The sequence below is a fragment of the Mesoplodon bidens genome, assembly GCF_964165515.1.
Source record: "Mesoplodon bidens genome assembly, chromosome: 19".
Lineage (NCBI taxonomy): Eukaryota > Metazoa > Chordata > Mammalia > Artiodactyla > Ziphiidae > Mesoplodon > Mesoplodon bidens.
This window is the reverse complement of record NC_138179.1, coordinates 43,257,279-43,274,465: the sequence shown is the minus strand read 5'-3', so window position 1 is coordinate 43,274,465 and position 17,187 is coordinate 43,257,279. Positions and strand designations below refer to the sequence as shown.

The following is a 17,187-nucleotide window of genomic DNA, read 5'->3' as shown; positions in this document are numbered from 1 at the left end:
AAGTAGAGTGTGGGGTGCTGGGCCTGGGAAGTGGGGAGGGGGAGTCAGTGTTTCATGGGGACAGAGTTTCAGTTTAGGGTGATGAAAAAGTCCTGGAGATGGACAGTGGTGATGGCTGCACAACAAGGTGAATGTGCTTAATGTTACTGGACTGCACACTTAAAAATGGAGAAGACAGTAAATTTTACGTTATGTGTAAAAAAAGGAGAGGAATAAGAAACAGGTAAGAATTCTATCCATTTTATCAGCTATAAAAAGAATCGTGTCCATGGTTCTCTCCCATCAAGTGGGCACTTTCTCAGTGACATAAGGGCAATGGTCACTATGAATTAACATGGTGTCTTGTTACTGACACTTTCCCTTCACACACTTGCTGCCCTTGCACCCGAGCGGGTTCCTCACATGTCCTGTCACTGTGGGATCCTGATGAGCCCCTGTGCACTGGTCTCTGTTCACTGCACAGGAATGGCCCCATCTTCGTACCAGAATCTCCCGTCCCGGCCCACACATAACTGTGCTCAGGCCTCTGGAACACCCGTGGTAACGTGGCCAAGAGCAACCCTGGGAGGGCGCGGGCCAACACCAGGAGGAGGGACGTCTCTCGGCAAGCTTTCCAGCCCCCACCTCCACTCCCGAAACAGCCCAAAGGCCTGGGCTGAGGAGCTTCCACACCAGGAGGGTGCAGGGGCATCCTGCCCACACCCCCCAGGGGCTACCTGTTCTCCAGCTGAAAGGCCAGCCCTGCAAGTGCCCCACATACCAGATGCTGTCTTTGTCAGCAACAGCCACACATGGCGTAAAGGGGTGAAACTTGACCACGGAGGGGACACCAGGGTTCCTGTTCAGAAATATCTGGTCGTCTAGCCTTGAGATACCTGCCGAGGGAAACACACGACTATGGGTCTCAATTTGCAGCAAATGTCAATGATGTATTTTACCAAGGCCAACACCAGTCCCTAACGTTTGGGGACCTGGAGGGGCCCAGAGGAAAGCAGGGGTTACAGCGCAGGGGTGGGCTCCTGACAGCAGGGCCCTGCCTCTGCTTGGACATGGCTAGCATTCAATAGATAATTGCGACAACCGTCAGCAATACTCAGATCGGTGCACACTGGTTAAGGTTTTAGGAAAAGAGCACCAAAGGTTTTGGAATAAAGCTTAGTAAGGCTGAGATTCGTAACTGAGACCCAAGGCTGAAGCCTCGGTGTGGCCATCGCTGTCTGCAATCCAGCCAAGGATGTGAACGGGGATTTGTTCACCAGGCTCCAATACAGCCACTCGGGAAAAAACCCTCGTGGCCCTGAGGGAGCTTTAGAAGAACAACGAAAAGAGGATAAAAATGCTAATAGCATCCGACAGGTTCACACATATTTCTGGAGAATGACACAGGCTCATGCAGAGGAGCCAGGCGTGGTGGCCCCTCTCCCCTGCACGTCGTAGAGGGTGAGCAGCCCTCATGACACTCAGGCCCTGGAGTCACCCCCTCCTCGGTGGCTGGACGCAAGACTTGGGTGACACAGAGGAGCTGCTCAGGCTCCGTGAACCCGGCGCCGGCCGGGCGAGCAGCTGTCACCCGCGACTTCAGTCCTTTTGCGCCTCCCTTTGCGAAAACAACTAACACAGAAAACCACTCAACAATCAAGACGGAGTTAAACTAACAGGCAAACAGGTCCCGGAGGGTTTAACTGTTGCCCAGAGGTGCCTTCCCCCACAGCCATGGGTTCCCCAGGACAGGGGAGTGATTTTTTTTTTTTTTTTTTGCGGTACGCGGGCCTCTCACTGTTGTGGCCTCTCCCGTTGCGGAGCACAGGCTCCGGACGCGCAGGCTCAGCGGCCATGGCTCACGGGCCCAGCTGCTCCGCGGCACGTGGGATCTTCCCGGACCGGGGCATGAACCCTTGTCCCCTGCATCGGCAGGCGGACTCTCAACCACCAGGGAAGGCCCAGGGGTGTGATTTGACCCAGGAAAGATGAGGGGACACCCAGGTCCTGAGTCACTGCAGGTGTTCTGCAGACATGCAGAGATCCATGTATGATGGCAAAGTCATGGTGTCACGGGGGGTGGCCGGAGGGGTCATGGATAGAAAAGGCAGCATTAACTTTCCCAGCTCGTCTCCTGGGGCCTCGCTGACTTGTCCGGTGACTTTGCTCGGCCCGCAGGTGTGATTCCCATCCTTCTACCGTTCACAGCCTTCCCAGCAGACCACTGGCCTCAGATAAAACCACAACTTCATGAGGAGTTCCAGGCTCTGAGCACTGCAGGTAGCGGAGGAGGTTGTGGCCTCACGAGCAGCCCTGTCCTCCCTGCCCACGTCCACCGGCAGTGATGCTCCCGTTGGCAAGCTCACTTGTTAAGGTTTTCAGCGGCTCAGCAGTTCCTCTCGGTGTGTGCCTGACAAGCAGACCTCTTTTTTCCCACAAAGACTGGAAAAGAGAACCCCTGACCCTAATTTACAGAGATACTGTTTTTCTTTTTTGTCTGGAAAACCTGGTTGTTTCTCGAGTGGCTGGCTCTAATTTCACTCCCTGCTCAATGCTGACCAGCAACACCAGCCCAGAGTGTGGCCTTCACCACCTCCAGATGTCCGACTGCGCACAGCAGACTGGCTCCCAGGTTGTGCCCGTGGGTACAGGGAAACCAATTTGTTCTGCTGTCCCCGTCCATAGGCCTGGGGTTCTAAAGAACCACCAACTTCCAAGAAAATAGGCCCTTGACCCCATAATTCAAAGAGCTTCTATCAAGCTGGGCGGCTCGCTCTCTCCTGGAGAAAGCTGCAGACTCTGAATTCCACATCCCCAGAGGCTGGCTTTACATCCAGCTGCGACAGTGCTTTCATAGAGGCGAGTTACAAACAACCAAGATTGGTTTTAGCAGAAGTGACCGCACATTAATGAAACGTGACCCCAGCATCTCACGGAGAGCACTGTGAACACACGCGGAAGTGCTTCCGAAACAGCACTGCTTCTGGAAGTGCTCAATGGGCCAAGGAGTGCGCCGGGCCTGGGTAGGCGGGCCAGGGACGAGACCCCGACTCCAGGCTGCCTGCAGGCAGGGACGGTCTCATGGGTTCTCACCCTCAACTTTAAAAAGTAACCCGTAATAATCAAGAGAATTTGACAGGACAGGGAGGCAAGTTCACAACAATAATTCAACAGAAGCGTTAAGAGCCTGCTTATCCACTCCGTGCGGTACCTGGGCAGCGTCAGTCCACCGCCCAAAGCTGGCCCAGCAATGAGGGCTCAGGCAGAGCCAAAAGACCAGCCCACGCCCTGTGCACTCACAGCTGTGGGACTGGGTCGGTTCCCAGGCCAGCGGGGGCTGTACTGCTGGGAGAGGGAGAGGAGAGAGGCTCGTCCCTGGGCGGGGGTGAGGGGCCCAGTACTCTGTCCCTGTCCTGATCACAGGGTGGAGGCCCTCAGCTGCCCCCTCCCACCCTGCTTCAGTGCCTGGGGGGCTGCTGCAGCCAAGATGAGGAGGACCCGCGGCCCAGCAGCCCTCCCTGTGGCAGCCCGTGTGTCCGTGCTGCTCACTGCCACTTCACCGGGGGTGGGGGTGGGGTGGGGCTGGGGGGCATGCAAAGTGGGCGGCTTGGGCATCTGTTGGCAAATTTAGTAAAAGGTTTGGTCGAAATGTGACTGATACACAGCTTTGGGTGATAGAGAGCAATTATTTGGGGGCCTGGTGGGGTCCAGGTAAACGCAGCCAGGGCCTGGTGTTTGTCTTCTGTCCCCCCGGGGAGGACACAGGCCCACTCCGCCGTGGACCCCAGGGCCTGCGGAGGGCTTGCTCCTTCCTCTCTGGAAACGACAAAAGGCAGAAGACACAACTGTCCAGAAGCTGCCAGTCAAGACAGGAGCTTCCCTGGACGATGATCCCAGAGAGCTTCCAAGTCTCCCTGAGGGCAAAGGCACAGTCTCCCGGGACCAGGCCTTGTCAGGCAGGCGGGTGGTGCCCCCACCTTGGCACTCCTCCCTCCCTCAAGCATCTCCGCCAGCCTCACTCCTCCCCTGCACAAGGGCGGGTGGGCGCCTGCTCAACGACCGCGGTGGCCCCTGGGGACACCGCTTACCCTTCTGGATGAGCTGCTGCGCCTGCTTCCTGACGCGGGTGTTTCGCAGAAACCGCCACTCTCGCTCCTTGCGGATCTGACTCTCCAGGTCATGCTCTTCCGGGATCTTCAACAATAAAAAAAACAATTATTTCCAGATAAGAGCATTCCTCCTCCACAGGTGCTAAAGAATCTGGGTTCTCTGGTCAGCCCAGTGTCCAGTGCCCTACCGCAGTCCAGAGCAGAGCATTACAGTCAGAGGTTGGTCACTGAATCCCCGAAGCAGCTTCCCTCTCTATGCTGGGAGTGCCGCTCACTGCTGGCCACTGGGCTTAGAGGCTCTGAGACCTGGGACCGGGTGGGGGGAGGGCTGGCCGGCGCTGGGATGCGGAGTGGAGACTTAGGAAACCCCTGCCCCCACGACGGCCCAACTGTGGAAGCCAGAAGCCCTTGCACTCTGACAGGGCAGCAGGGGGGGCTGCTTTCAAAGCAGACAGATTTTGAGGGGAGGTCCAGGGATAAGGGCTGGGTGTTTTCTGCAGGAGGGGACACAAAGGGCCCTGCTGTGCCAGACACTAAATTTGCACCTTCTTACCCTTAAATGCAAAATCAGAAAAAGATGGGCTGTGCTCAGAGACTTTTGCTTTTGTTCTTTGATGCCAAAGGGAACCGAGGCATCTGGTTAGAAGATGAACGAGCTCATGAGAAGTGACAGAGGAGGGCAGCCAGGGCATGGCTATCCCATGACAGCTGCGAGAGGCAGGCTGGGCCTGAGGGTGGGATCTTCTCTGGGAGTTGCTGCCCGCCCCACTCCACCTAATGCAGCAGAGGGTGAAGCTGGCATCGGATTCCGCATAGGTGGAGATTGAGGAAGGAGCTTCGACCCTATGCCAGAGAACTTCTGCCCTCCCTAATCAGCTTTCAAGAGACGGAGTTTATCTGCACGTGAAGTATATGGATGCTGGAACAGTCCCCTTTCCTGGATAAGGGCTCTTCTTGCTTCATGGCTGGCGTGTGTACATGGTGTGGGTGCATGTGGGCTACGGATGGGTGTGCCTAGGAGAGGGCCACACTTAGCAAATAATAAGTTCGGATTTAAGTCTACTTTATTCATAACAATCACTTGTCATGTAAAAAAGATGTATCTCCTAAATCACACAGTCAGTCTGGCTAACTCTGGTTCCCTGCTTGAAAACTCAGAGTTGTAAAATCCCCAAATACAAAAGGAATCAAATAAACTAGGAAAAACCCTACTTCCTCTTGGCTGAGTTAACCAGCCTTGTACTCAGCCAGGTAACACCACACAGGCAGAAGGAGCCCATATTCATCCTGGAGAAAGCATCAGGATGAAGGACGGTGAACGTGGTCACGTGCACGTGCCTGTGTGTAAGTGTGGCTGAGAAATGAGGTAACGTCTACACGGAGACGAGTTCAGCTCACGTTTTAGGCAGTTATTACATGAAATGGTCATGGAGCACTTTCGTGTCTTCTCCTAGAATGCTCTGTGTTATCTCTGATCACAAATGAACAACCCCAAACCTCACCTCGTCCCTGTGCGCAGGTGCCGAGGCCTCTGTGTTCCAGCATTTCACTGCTACACTCTTGTCTTTTTTTCTCTTAAAAATCACAAAACTACACCCGGCAAAACAGCAAAGATATCCTGACACAGAGACAACCGAAGAAAAGTCACCCAGAGCCTCCAGAGCACAGTTAGTGCTGTAGACATAACCCCACGAAGGTACTTGGGATAGACGGTGGGTTTTTACCAGCTGGTTTTGTTTCATGACAATCCAGAGATTATTTGAAAACAAATAACAAATAACCAATAACGTAGAACAATAATAAGAAAACCCCACATGAAAAGACTGAGACTGCACCTGAATGAATCTCTCGTTTCTGCAGGAATAAATTAGAGAAAGGGTCTAGACAAGCAGGAAGGGAGTGGGACAGGCAGGCATGAAGTTCTGGACTGCACTCCCCATGGCAGGGGCAGGCGGGAGGAAGGAAGGGAGATGGGAGGCAGCTGCACATGGGAGTGCGGCCACACGTGCCTTGGGGCCACAGACAGGCTGACCTCCACGGCACAGCCGGGCATCACTGCCCTGGGCTGAGTCCTAAGCAGCAGAGCGTGGCGCTCCCGGGAGCGGTCCCACGGGCATACAGGCTCTGCTGAGCTCAGAGAAGGACTTGCAGAACTGAACTGAACTAAACCGCAGCCCAGGAACCAGTGCATGCATCGTCTTGGGGATAATCGCCATGAAGCACTAGGACAAGCAGGGGCGGAGAGCAGTGGGACAGTGTGGGAGGCGAGGGTGGAGACGAGGAGAGGACAAGAGAGCAGAAGAGGCCATGAGAAGCAGCCGGCGTTGGCCGGCCGGGATGGACAAGGATGGACGGAGGGACCAGACAGACGATTTCCCACTCAGCCTTTCTTAATCATCCGCTCATGTGCTCCTCCCCTCCCCGCATGGCTCTGCAGGCTGAACAAAAGCTTCTGACTAAACAAAAGCCCAGACCCACACTGTGCTGCGCTTTCCTCTAAGCAGAGCTGGAGGGACGTGGGTGTGGGAAATAGTGTTACATGATTAGGATCACGACACTCCTCGGATTCCTAACACCTCCTGGCTTCTCCTCAAACAGAAACCAATTACGGTGCTGAAGCCTCCTGAAGCCTCCCGAGGAGCTGGCTGCTGACGGCTGGTGAGGGTGTCCTCCTCGCTCCTCGTCTGTCACTGGGGCAGGCTGGGCTTGGGAACAAAGGAAGACCAGAGGGTCTGCAGAAGCCTGAGGGCGGGCTTTTCCACGTGGAGCAGGTTCTCATATGATGAATTTGTGAATCACAGGGCTGGGTCTTACCCTCAATGCCTTTGAATTTAAAGAGGTTCAAGTGCACGGGATAAAATTCATGACAGGCACGTTGACTATCAGGATTGCAGCATGACCCCTGGGGAAGGCTCATGATGTCAACGCTAAATTCTCAGACACCGAGCTCCCTGGGTCCCCACCAGAAACAAAGCGAGTTCTGTGGCAGGACAGAGTACCTCTGCGCTTGCCTCTCACCTCGTTTAATAACAAACACCCTCCCCAAATAATGACAGGGGGTCAGCAGTGCCGGGAGGGTGTGCACTGGCTGCGGGCTGACCCGGTTCAACCCGCCACCTCTGGGCACGACATCTAAGGGGTGAAGACCACTGACTGCCAAGGAAAAAGCTCTGAAGTGCAGATCACCGTTCACTGCAGGTACTGATACCCAAATGTGGGCATTTTCATCATCAGGCCACACTTCTCGTAAAGCATCAGGGTGACCGAGATACAGTTCACATGCATTAAACTTCACCCTTTTGGGCACAGTATGTAACCACCACCACACTGAGCATGTTGAACAGTCCCCCACACCTCAAACTGCCACGTGCCCTCTGTAGTCAAGCCCTTCCCCCAGCCCCAGCCCAACACCCTGCCCTCTGTTCTCTGTCCCTGCAGCTTTGTTTCGCCTTTTCCAGTGGTGGCTGTGGGTCTGCATCTGAGTGAAACACGTAAACACGTAAGTAGAGGTCCCCACAAACCGCGGCCCTCGCCTGCAGAGCCTCCCCCCGCGGTCAGCTGACGTGCGCTCCTGGAGGGCACCTGCACTCTGAGTCTGAGTACTCGGTGCTGAGGAAAGGTAAGCAAATCCTTAGGGAAAAGTCAAGTTCATTTCTAAGTTTAAGAGAAACGTGTTTTGGATTACCTATGCCAATTCTCCCCACAGGTAGGTGACTGAGAACAGGCACCCCCGGAGACTTCAAGGACAGCCGCTCAGCACCCCATCAAGTAGCTTCCGAGACTACAGTTGCTGCCGTTTCAGTGAGACGGCAGACCAACCACCTAGAGTCCAAGTCACTTGACCGCACTTGCCTTAAGCAGGAGACTGTATCAACGAAACCGAACTTCCATTACCATTAGACTAAACCCCCTTAACTTTCAAGCAGATGGTATGTACCACAGATCTAAAGGACAACTCGCTACCTACAGCACCAGTGATGAACTGTCTCCTGGGACAAATTCCGGTGTTTGCCTACTCCCTCCTTCCTTAGCCAGAGGAGCCCGAGATGTCCTGTCTGCGGGCTGACAGGTCAGCAGGAGCAGGCCGACCCTGGCATGGATAACACACTTGGTTGACTGTAACAGGCCCCAATGATCTCTTGGGGTCATTTCTTTATTATTTAAAAAATTTATTTATTTATTTTTGGCTGTGTTGGGTCTTCGTTTCTGCACGCGGGCTTTCTCTAGTTGAAGCAAGTGGGGGCTACTCTTTGTTGCGGTGCGTGGGCTTCTCATGGCGGTGGCTTCTCTTGTCGAGGAGCACGGACTCTAGGTGCGCGGGCTTCAGTAGTTGTGGCACGCAGGCTCAGCAGTTGTGGCGCACGGGCTTAGTTGCTCTGCGGCATGTGGGATCTTCCCGGACCAGGGCTCGAACCCTTGTCCTCTGCATTGGCAGGCAGATTCTTAACCACTGCGCCACCAGGAAAGTCCCGGGGTCATTTTTTTAATATATTTTTTTCCTGATTATAAAGGTACTTCGTGCTAAGTGTGGCCATCCTGTGGCCAGTTTACGTCCTGTTTTTTTTCCCTTTTAAAGAAATTTCATCATGAGCATTTTCTTATGTTACTAATTTCAAAGCTTTATTTTTTAATAGTTCCAATAATATCGTATCAAATACTTCATCCTTTTTTAACCATTCTTCTCCTGTTGGACATTTACGTGGATCCTAGTTTTCGCTACTGAGAGAGTGCTTCTCCTTTTCAGCAACGGGGCTTGATAAATTAGAACTCTGTCACCTGCCTCAGGCACTGACAGCCGTTATTCTGTGTTGTAACTGACAAAAATCAGTATCACTACAGGGAAACCGGAAGGCCGGAGAAAAGTTGTAATAGAGTCCAAATACTCTTCCTGGAAATTACTTGGATATGTAGCTTGACATACAAGTAAAAATAGACTGCAGTTTTCGATTTTCCATTATCTATGAGGGAAGAGGAAGGTGGTTTTGTAAGAACGTGCTTTAGACCAGCAAAGTCTAAAGTGAAGCCCTGCAGCACTCCCTGCAGAAAGATGGGCACGAAGATTCAGCTCTGACATCACTGCCCTGTCTCGCCCTGGCACCCTGAACGTGTGGCCTGAGGCTGTAGCAAGAGGACACACGTCACGTCATCAAACCTGGAAGGCAGTGTCCTGGAATAAGCCAGATTACCCCAGTCAGCTCGCTTAGTCCAACAGTCCCCAAAGCCAAAAGCGGCCCAAGTGAGGCCTGGGGACCACCTGGATGACCTTGCTAATCAAGACAAAATGGCACATTTTATACTGGCAAGCTCGGAAAAGGCAGGTAAGTGAGGTCTGTTTCTTGTACCCTTTTTTACCTGTTAATACGAGCTACCATGACAGCAATCTGGCGTCCCCTCAACAGCCACCCTCGGTGGGACAGGAGGCCAGTGGGCACAGCAGGGCCCTGTGCAGCCGGCACCTGCCCCAGGCCACGGCTCAGGGCAGGGCCTGCGCGACTGCACCTGGGCTGATAGGAGTCACAGCATGTGGCCCCCGAGGGTCACAGCGAGCAAACCAGTGGGGATCAGACCTTGAGCTCGGAGTAGAGGGGTTCAGACACCCAGGCCTGAGGCCGGGGCTCTGGAGTCCTGTGTGCGTTTGCTGAGGAGGTGGGGGCAGTGCATGCCAGGGGATTCTGGCTTTAAACCCTGAGAGCTGCCGACACACTACTACCTTCATGACAGGCTGGGCGAAGTACCGCGCGCTCCAGTCGCAGAACCCTGTCTGCATTGTGGCTGAGATGAAACTTTTGTGCCCGGCAGCATCATCCGGGTCGTCAGTGGTCTTCGGGGCATTCGGAAAGGAGGAGGGGAGGAGAAGACAGAAACAGAGTTAGTCACGTCATCCCCGAACTTCTCTGTGAGCTCGAGACACTCCATCCCCGGAGACCAAGGCACAGGGGTCAGGCTTCTGAGGGCAATATCTCCATGGTCCCCTCACTTCTGCGTCCTGGTGCCCAAGGAACCCCGACTGTCAGGACAGGGCCCCGAGTCTGCGCTCAGAGGCCGAGCATCCCCCAGGGCCGGCTGAGGTGGCCTGGGCTGCAAAGTCCCTGACACTTGTCATCTGAGTCAGCAGCCCCACAAGGTCTTTGCGGCCTGGTCCCAGGGCCGCCGCTCCCACCAGGCCAGTCATACACATAGGACCTTGGCCTACCCTCTGGCTCCTGGATAAGAGCATAGTAGAGCTTGGGCCAACTGGGACTTCTAAGCATTAAAACTTAAAACATGTGGCTCTGCTCACTGGGACAATGGTTCAGTTTGTTCCCTGCTGCAGAACCAATGGGGGCCAGGATGGCAGAGCAGGGGTTTGCCTCACTGCACGTGGCTGGGCATGAGAAGTGCCTCACAGAGGAGCCCCCGCTACCCAGGGAGATGCGCTGGGTGGAAAATCCCACAGATGGGGTCAGCGATAAGGTCTTACCTCCCGCCTGACAGGGGAACCGCAGACGCCTGCCGCCACCTCGCGGCTCTGCTGGGCCAGGACCCACGGATCATGGTCCAGCCGCTCCTGCCTGGCTGCCCCATGTAGGGTCCAGCCGGGAGGCTAAACCTGGCACCTGGCGTTGTGGCCGTTTTTGTTCCTCAGCCATCGAGGCGAGGGGAGCAGGCAGCTCCAAAGCCAGGTGGGTGGGGCCAGTGGCAGGTGTGGACACCTGTCCATCCCCAACACCCGCATCTAGCTCCAAAGTCAGGGTGCAGGCTGCTGTGACTTTCCTGTTAAAATTGCCGGTCACTGGTGAGCTGAGACGTGTCCTTGGCACATCCAGAACACCCTCGCTATGCCGTTTGTGCTTGGCCAGGACAGCGGCAAGCAGTCTGGACAAGACACGAGGCCCCAGCTTTTGTGTCCACCCTGTTATGTGTTCTCACAACCCTGACAAACAAGGACGCCAATTCCTCCCTCTCCTGAACGGCCTCGTTTAACTTAGCGGCTGAGACCACACCCACCTACAGGGCATAATTGAATGTTGGTGGAAAAAGCAAACAACCTGTCAGAACAAGCGCTTCTGTGGAGCAGCTGCCACGTTTAGCGGAGACAAATGCTATTGATTGAGAAGGGAAAAAGCCAATCAGCCCATGTGCTGCTTGTTACATGGAAGCTGCCAAGAGTGAACCCAGAACAAGGGGCTGCAGGAGGAAGAGGGACACCCTGCGATATCTGCCCAGACATGGGGGCGAGGAGCCCAGAGCCATTGGTGGTATCCTGCATTCTGCACCCGGGCCGAGGCCACGTGCACCCTGTCGCCTGAGGTGGTGCCTCTCCTCTCAGGAGCGAACGTCCCAGCACCCAAGCCCATTAGAGTTAGTGTTTAAAACCACATCTGTACCTGGTCTGGGCCCTTGTCGAACATCTTCCGTGTCCGGGGGAACTGGTGGGAGTGGGGTGTGTACTGCACTGCCACGGGGCCTGTGGTGCCCGGCCGGCCCGCAGGCAGGTCTCGGCTGACCGGCTGCTTGGCCACGTCATTGGTCAGGCTGGAGCTGCTTGCACTGGATGTTGGCGGGGAGCCTCTGCCATCGGGAAAAAAGAAACGCCGTGTTTTCCCCAGAGCCCACTCCTTTGAAACCAAACCCTAAGCAACTTCCCCTGGCACTGCCCACTCCCAGATCCTGCCAATAGGCCCAGGGTCACCAGCTCGGACCATCCTCAGTCGCATGGCTCGTCAACGTGACTTCCAAACCTGAGCTGCTGATGCTGAATTCATGACCCCTTCTAGCTTCTGCCTGCAGGTTCTAAGAACCATCTTCCCCTGAAAACCAATGCAGCCGGAGGCGAGCTCGGTCAGGACTTTGAGTAGGCTCCAGGAGGGTGCAGGGCACGTCCACTCCCCTGAGATCCAGTGCACAGCTCTGTGAACACTGATTAAGTGGAAGGTTCCACCCTGCTGGTCACTCATTGGAAGACACGGACCCTCTCTGATAAAACTCTGAATGGAGTCAGGTTCAGGTCAACTTTTGTTGTCACAGTTGTGCAGATAAAGGTAGGAAAGGATTCTAGGAGGGGCTCAGATGAGAAGATGTCGGGGTGAGAGAGAGCCTGCAGGCTGGAGAGGGAGGGGGAGGCGGGGGGAGGCCGTGCTGGGAACCTCCCCAGACCCCGGAGGGCAGCTGCCCACCACTCACCCCGCCTGGTGGATGTGGATGCCCTTGTTGGTGGGGCTGGCGGGTGCCGACTGAGTGAGGGAAGAGGTGGTGAGGATGCGCTGAGGCCGGGCATTCACTGTGGCCTGAAGGAACAAAGGGACAAGTGAGGTGGGTGGTCACTGTGACAACCTGAGGCTATAAGACAAGCACAGGCTGGTGGCTGCTTTTGAGTGGATTCAAAATCACAGAAAAGGGCTTTTGGCTGAGGAAATCTCATATGAATGGAAGGTCCCAGTTAAAATTTTCCCCGCAAATGTCACCCTCTAGATAAAGTGATATTCTGTTGCTTTTCTGGAAGGTATTCACCTGGTCCCGTGAGGCTCCAAGGACGCCCCCCGCCCCAAAACGCTGTCACAAAACTGCACCGGGACTAATGAGGAGTGGGGTGGTCTGGAAGTTGGGGAGAAGGCTCTCCAGGCTCCCTCTCATGGCAGGAGCTCCACTGGAGGGAGCAGCTTCCTGGGTGGAGCTGGCACTTGGGAAGGAGCCTGCCTAGCCTCAGCCTCGGTTGTTCGTTGTCATATTTCGGCACAGGCTCAAAACAGCACCTTGGGTGCAGCATTTTGTGAATGGAGACAAGACCCAGGTCTGTGCACTTCTTCCCATGATTACGTGCAGGTTTGACATTTTACCCGGCAGAGGGTCTGTGCCAGCCTGGGCTGGCAGTCAGGAGGGAAGCAGCTTTGTTGTGATTTTTTTAAATGGTGGAGGAGACAATAAGCAAACAGGGGTGTCACTGCTTAGCTGCTGGTGGACCCACTGATGCCAAGTTCTTTCCTGAACTTCTGTTCTGAGTGCTGGACAGCTGGATGGGCCTGCTAGATCTGGACATCCAGGGTGAAAGGACCAGAAAGGGGCTGATGCTGTGGAGGGGGCACCACTCTGGCAGGAAGAGAACAGGAATGGCGGCTGTTGGCCACCCCTTGCCCGAGTGTGGCTGGTGCCAGGCTCAGTTCTCGAAGATTGGGTGTCACCCAGCGAGATGGGCGGAGCCTCGACCTTCATGGGGTGATGCTCCAGGGCAACCCTGGACTGGCTACTTACAGAAGACCCTCAAATTCTGGCTTATTCTCTCAGCAGTTAGGAAGGCCATACCTATATTCAGCTGACAGGTAGAAAATTACAGAATACAAAACCACCAACATAATACCAATGTTTCCCAGATAATCCTTCACTTTGAAATGCAAACAGCAAGAACTGAATCATAACCAGCCTATAAAAACTGTTTTTTATTTTTTGAATTATAAAAGTTGTATTGTTTGTGTTTGTTTTGCTTTGGTATTTAAATTATTTGGCCTCCACACACACACAACCTCAACAAAGCCTGAGAGCCAAATGATCCCTTAAGAGGTCTAAAAGGAGAAAAGAAATTTAAGTTAAGAAACTATAAACTGAGTATGTGTCTCCTCAAAATTTCTAGAAAATCAGTGGGAGGTGATGAGGAGAGACAGAAAACTTTGGGGTTGAAATGCAGACTTCGGCTGAATCCACGACCTTTCAAAGTTTCCCTGAGCACAGAGGCTCTGCCGCTGCCTGAGCTGGAGCCCACGGTGCTGATCTCCCCCGAGACCCCCACCCCGACTGCTCCCCTCCAAGGAGGCTCCAAAAGGGAAGAAGCGCGGGGGCCTGCGGTGACTAACTCTGCTTCCCTGCTCTTCCCGGGGGGTGGAGGTGGCACAGCCCTGGCTTGTTCTGTCTCGGCCTCGAGGGCAAAGAAGACAGCCATGATTTTTTAATGCAGTTCACACTGACGGCTGCTGCACACAGCTGTAGTTTTGCATCTGTTCTGGAAATCCTGAGGGGTGGGCATGTCACTGGTTGGGGAGGCCCCATGACTGGTGATCGATCCTAGGGTTTCAGGCTTAGATGAAGCTTCTTTGCTTAACGTTTCCTATTTGTGCAACAAACATTCACTGCAGCGGTGCTGCAGTGGTGAGCATGAGTCGGGGGTGGCCATGCAGACCCGCCTGTCCGTTGGATTGGTGTGGATGGAGGCTGCTCCGGGAGCAGGTGGCGAGCAGGTTGTGGGAGATGCCCTCCAGGAAGGCCCCTTTCTGTGCTGGTTCCAGTCGCTGTTTCACACAGAGAGCACACCGCCAGGAAAGGGTAACAGAGAAACACCAGTGTGCTTGCCGGCTGTCAGGTTTGGGCTGTATATGGAGGAGGATGGAGCGTGGGTCCGAGAGACCCCAGGACCCCACCGTGAGCCCCATCCACTGCGAGCACACTTGCCCATTGTTCTCACGGCGTCAACACCCTGTCATTCTTCCTCCATGATGCTGCACTGGAGTCACTGGACCAGCAGACGCGCTTTGATGAAGGCCCGAGGTAAGTTCCCTTCCCAACAAGTGTTGAGTCCAGAAGAGGAGGGGCAGCAGTGGGAGGTCATGATTAGGGCTACAAGCCAACTTTTTAGAGAGTGGCAAACACCTTGTTAGTCGGATTCTAGGTCAGATGTACCCTCTTAGCCCAGTGCAAACACAGAAACGATTTGCAGGGACACACACACAGCCCCACCTGTGCTCCCCGCCCCCGTGCAGTTAATGGGGGTGCTCGCTGTAACGGGAGCCTGGGGCCGCAATAAGACGCCCCCTCTGTCTCCCGCTCCCAGCGCTTTCTTACTCTGCAGATCTTCCACTAGAACATGTCGCCTCACAGGGATGCGGGAAAGTCTGATCCAGTGCAGAGAAAACACCCTACAGAGGTGATGAGGACAGCAAGTTTCCCAACTGGATCTCGACACAGTCAGGGTTTAGGACACCAACGGAGGCTTTTGGCTGCTCTCTCTTGGGGGATGGAGTATTTCAGAAAAGTCCCTGTTAACTGCATACCAAAGATCTGGATTCATGTGGGAGGAGGTGATTCCCCAAAGGATCGTCTACAGTTAATTCGGGGCTAAGCATGAGGCAGAGGCCCTGGTTGCTGGAGCACTGAGAATGGACACCTATGAAAGCACGTGACTCTATCTAAAAAGTGATTTTTCTGTAAACCACATTTCCTAGATAAATAATATAAACTTTCTTTTGGACTCTAAGTCCCAGGTAGAATTCACTTAAAGCAATGGTGGTGACTGTGATGAATTAGCTGGCACTTGGGAGAGCCGCACTCCTGGGGGCCTGGGTGCCCTCAATCCTCGGCCTCGCAGGAGGGGAACTCGCATCAGTGAGGCCAGGACCGGGCACAGCAGGGAGGCTCCATTTTCACAGACGAGGAGGATGACACTCACTCGAGTCCGCTGTGCCTTTCTCCAGGACCTCCTTCCTTTTCCTCTGTTTCTTTCCCCAAGACTGTACTTCCTCCCTCCCTTGGTCACAGGCCCTAATATGTTGTAACAAACATATATTTTAGAAAAGCTTAATTTTTGAATCAATCCTATTCTTAGTTGAAAAAGCAGATGATTAGACTATTTCTTAGTTTTGTATTACAGAATGAAAACATTAACTTAATTCACTGGCCTCTTTTCTATAGACATTGAGAAGACTCCACACTCCCTGAGGATGGAACAGCATTCAGGTGCCTTTGTGGCGAGTCACGCAGTAGGATGATGAAGAAAGTGGGCGAGGGGCTCACTGGGCGCAAGGGGAGGTCAGAGTGGAATAAACTACCTGATAGTCCCGAGTCGGCCAACAGTAATGCCCAACACTTTAGCCATGAGGCTGGCAGTGCTCACAGGCAGGAAGTGCAGCGAACACTGTGTACCTAGGAGTCTCTGCTTTCAGAGAGAGTCACATGTGTGACCACAGGCTGGGGTTAAACCCAGAGTGTGTTCCTGAATTATCCTCATTGCTTCTTTAAGGAGGAAGAGGAAGTTGACTGCTACAGCACTTTAAGACTGGGTACACGATGAGGCTGTGTTATTACTACTTGTGATGCTACCAGGAGCTGAAGTAGCAGCCACAGACAATGAGATGATTCAATCAGCCAGGAAAAGACAGAACTTCACCAGTGAAGAATAATGTCGGTGAGGGAATTGAACACCACACAAATACGGTGCCAACAGGAGGCCAGGTGCTGCAGGAGGTTGGGCTACGTGCGAGGCCAACCCCAGTGAGGCAGAAGCAAATAGGAGGGCTTGATAACCAGTTTGGAAAAAGTAACAGACCAGGAGTGAAGCTATGATTAGGCCACGTGCCTTCAGGCAAGTGGCAGCCTGAGGACGACCCCTTGTTAGTGATTAGGGTCAGATGAGGATAGAGACATGCCAGGTAAACTGTGACACGCGACAATATTTCCCTGTACTTTTCCTGTAACTTGTCTGCAAGCCTAAAATTTAATCAAAAAGTTACGAAAATCTTTAAAAATGCTATAACAAATGACTTCTTTGTGGCATTCATTATTGTTCCATTCATGAAAGATTAACTGCATGTAAACTGTCCAACTTCCATAAACAGCTGGAAAACAGAAAAAAAAAAAAAAAAAGAAACAGCTGTTTTCGGACATTGGGCACCGGGTACTGTTGAGAGAAGGGAAATCATCGCGCAGCTCCTGGCCTGCAGTCGGTTTCCTGCAGACCCGGCTGTGGTGGGGGAAGGGTATCCAGACAGAGTGCAGCAGTGCAGCTAGCAGAGGAGACCAATCGGAGTGACATGGAAGCCTAGGTGGCTGGAATCTGCAGGGCAGAGAGGAGAGGGCTTCTAGGGTCTGTAGGGGAGGCCCCTCAAATCTGTGAGAACTTTCTGCTTGGGGGTGGCGTGAAAACCCATGAGGGAGGGGCAAGAACCACTGAAAGGCCAAATAATTCCCAGAGCTCACAAAAAGAACTGGGAGAGTTTATAGTCCCTAAAGAAAAAAGGACTAAAATCAATGACCTAAGCTTCCATCTTAAGAAACTAGAATCAGAAGAGCAAATTAAACTGAGAGTAAGCAGAAGAAATGAAGCAATATATATAAAAGCAGGTATCAATAAAACACAGAA

At 53.6% G+C, this 17,187-nt stretch overlaps 1 protein-coding gene across 2 annotated transcripts in view; it reads right to left on the bottom strand.

Annotated features, from left to right (window-relative positions):
- Nucleotides 1-17,187, bottom strand: part of RPTOR (regulatory associated protein of MTOR complex 1) — a 339,460-nt gene that overhangs the window by 18,490 nt on the left and 303,783 nt on the right. For both annotated transcript variants that reach the window (XM_081218128.1, XM_081218129.1), the window contains exons 22-26: nt 12,252-12,355; nt 11,456-11,639; nt 9,799-9,909; nt 4,068-4,173; nt 761-875 (exon numbers count right to left, since the gene is read on the bottom strand). In XM_081218128.1, coding sequence (XP_081074254.1) covers nt 761-875; nt 4,068-4,173; nt 9,799-9,909; nt 11,456-11,639; nt 12,252-12,355 — 620 coding nt within the window. The remainder of the gene's footprint in view (nt 1-760; nt 876-4,067; nt 4,174-9,798; nt 9,910-11,455; nt 11,640-12,251; nt 12,356-17,187) is intronic.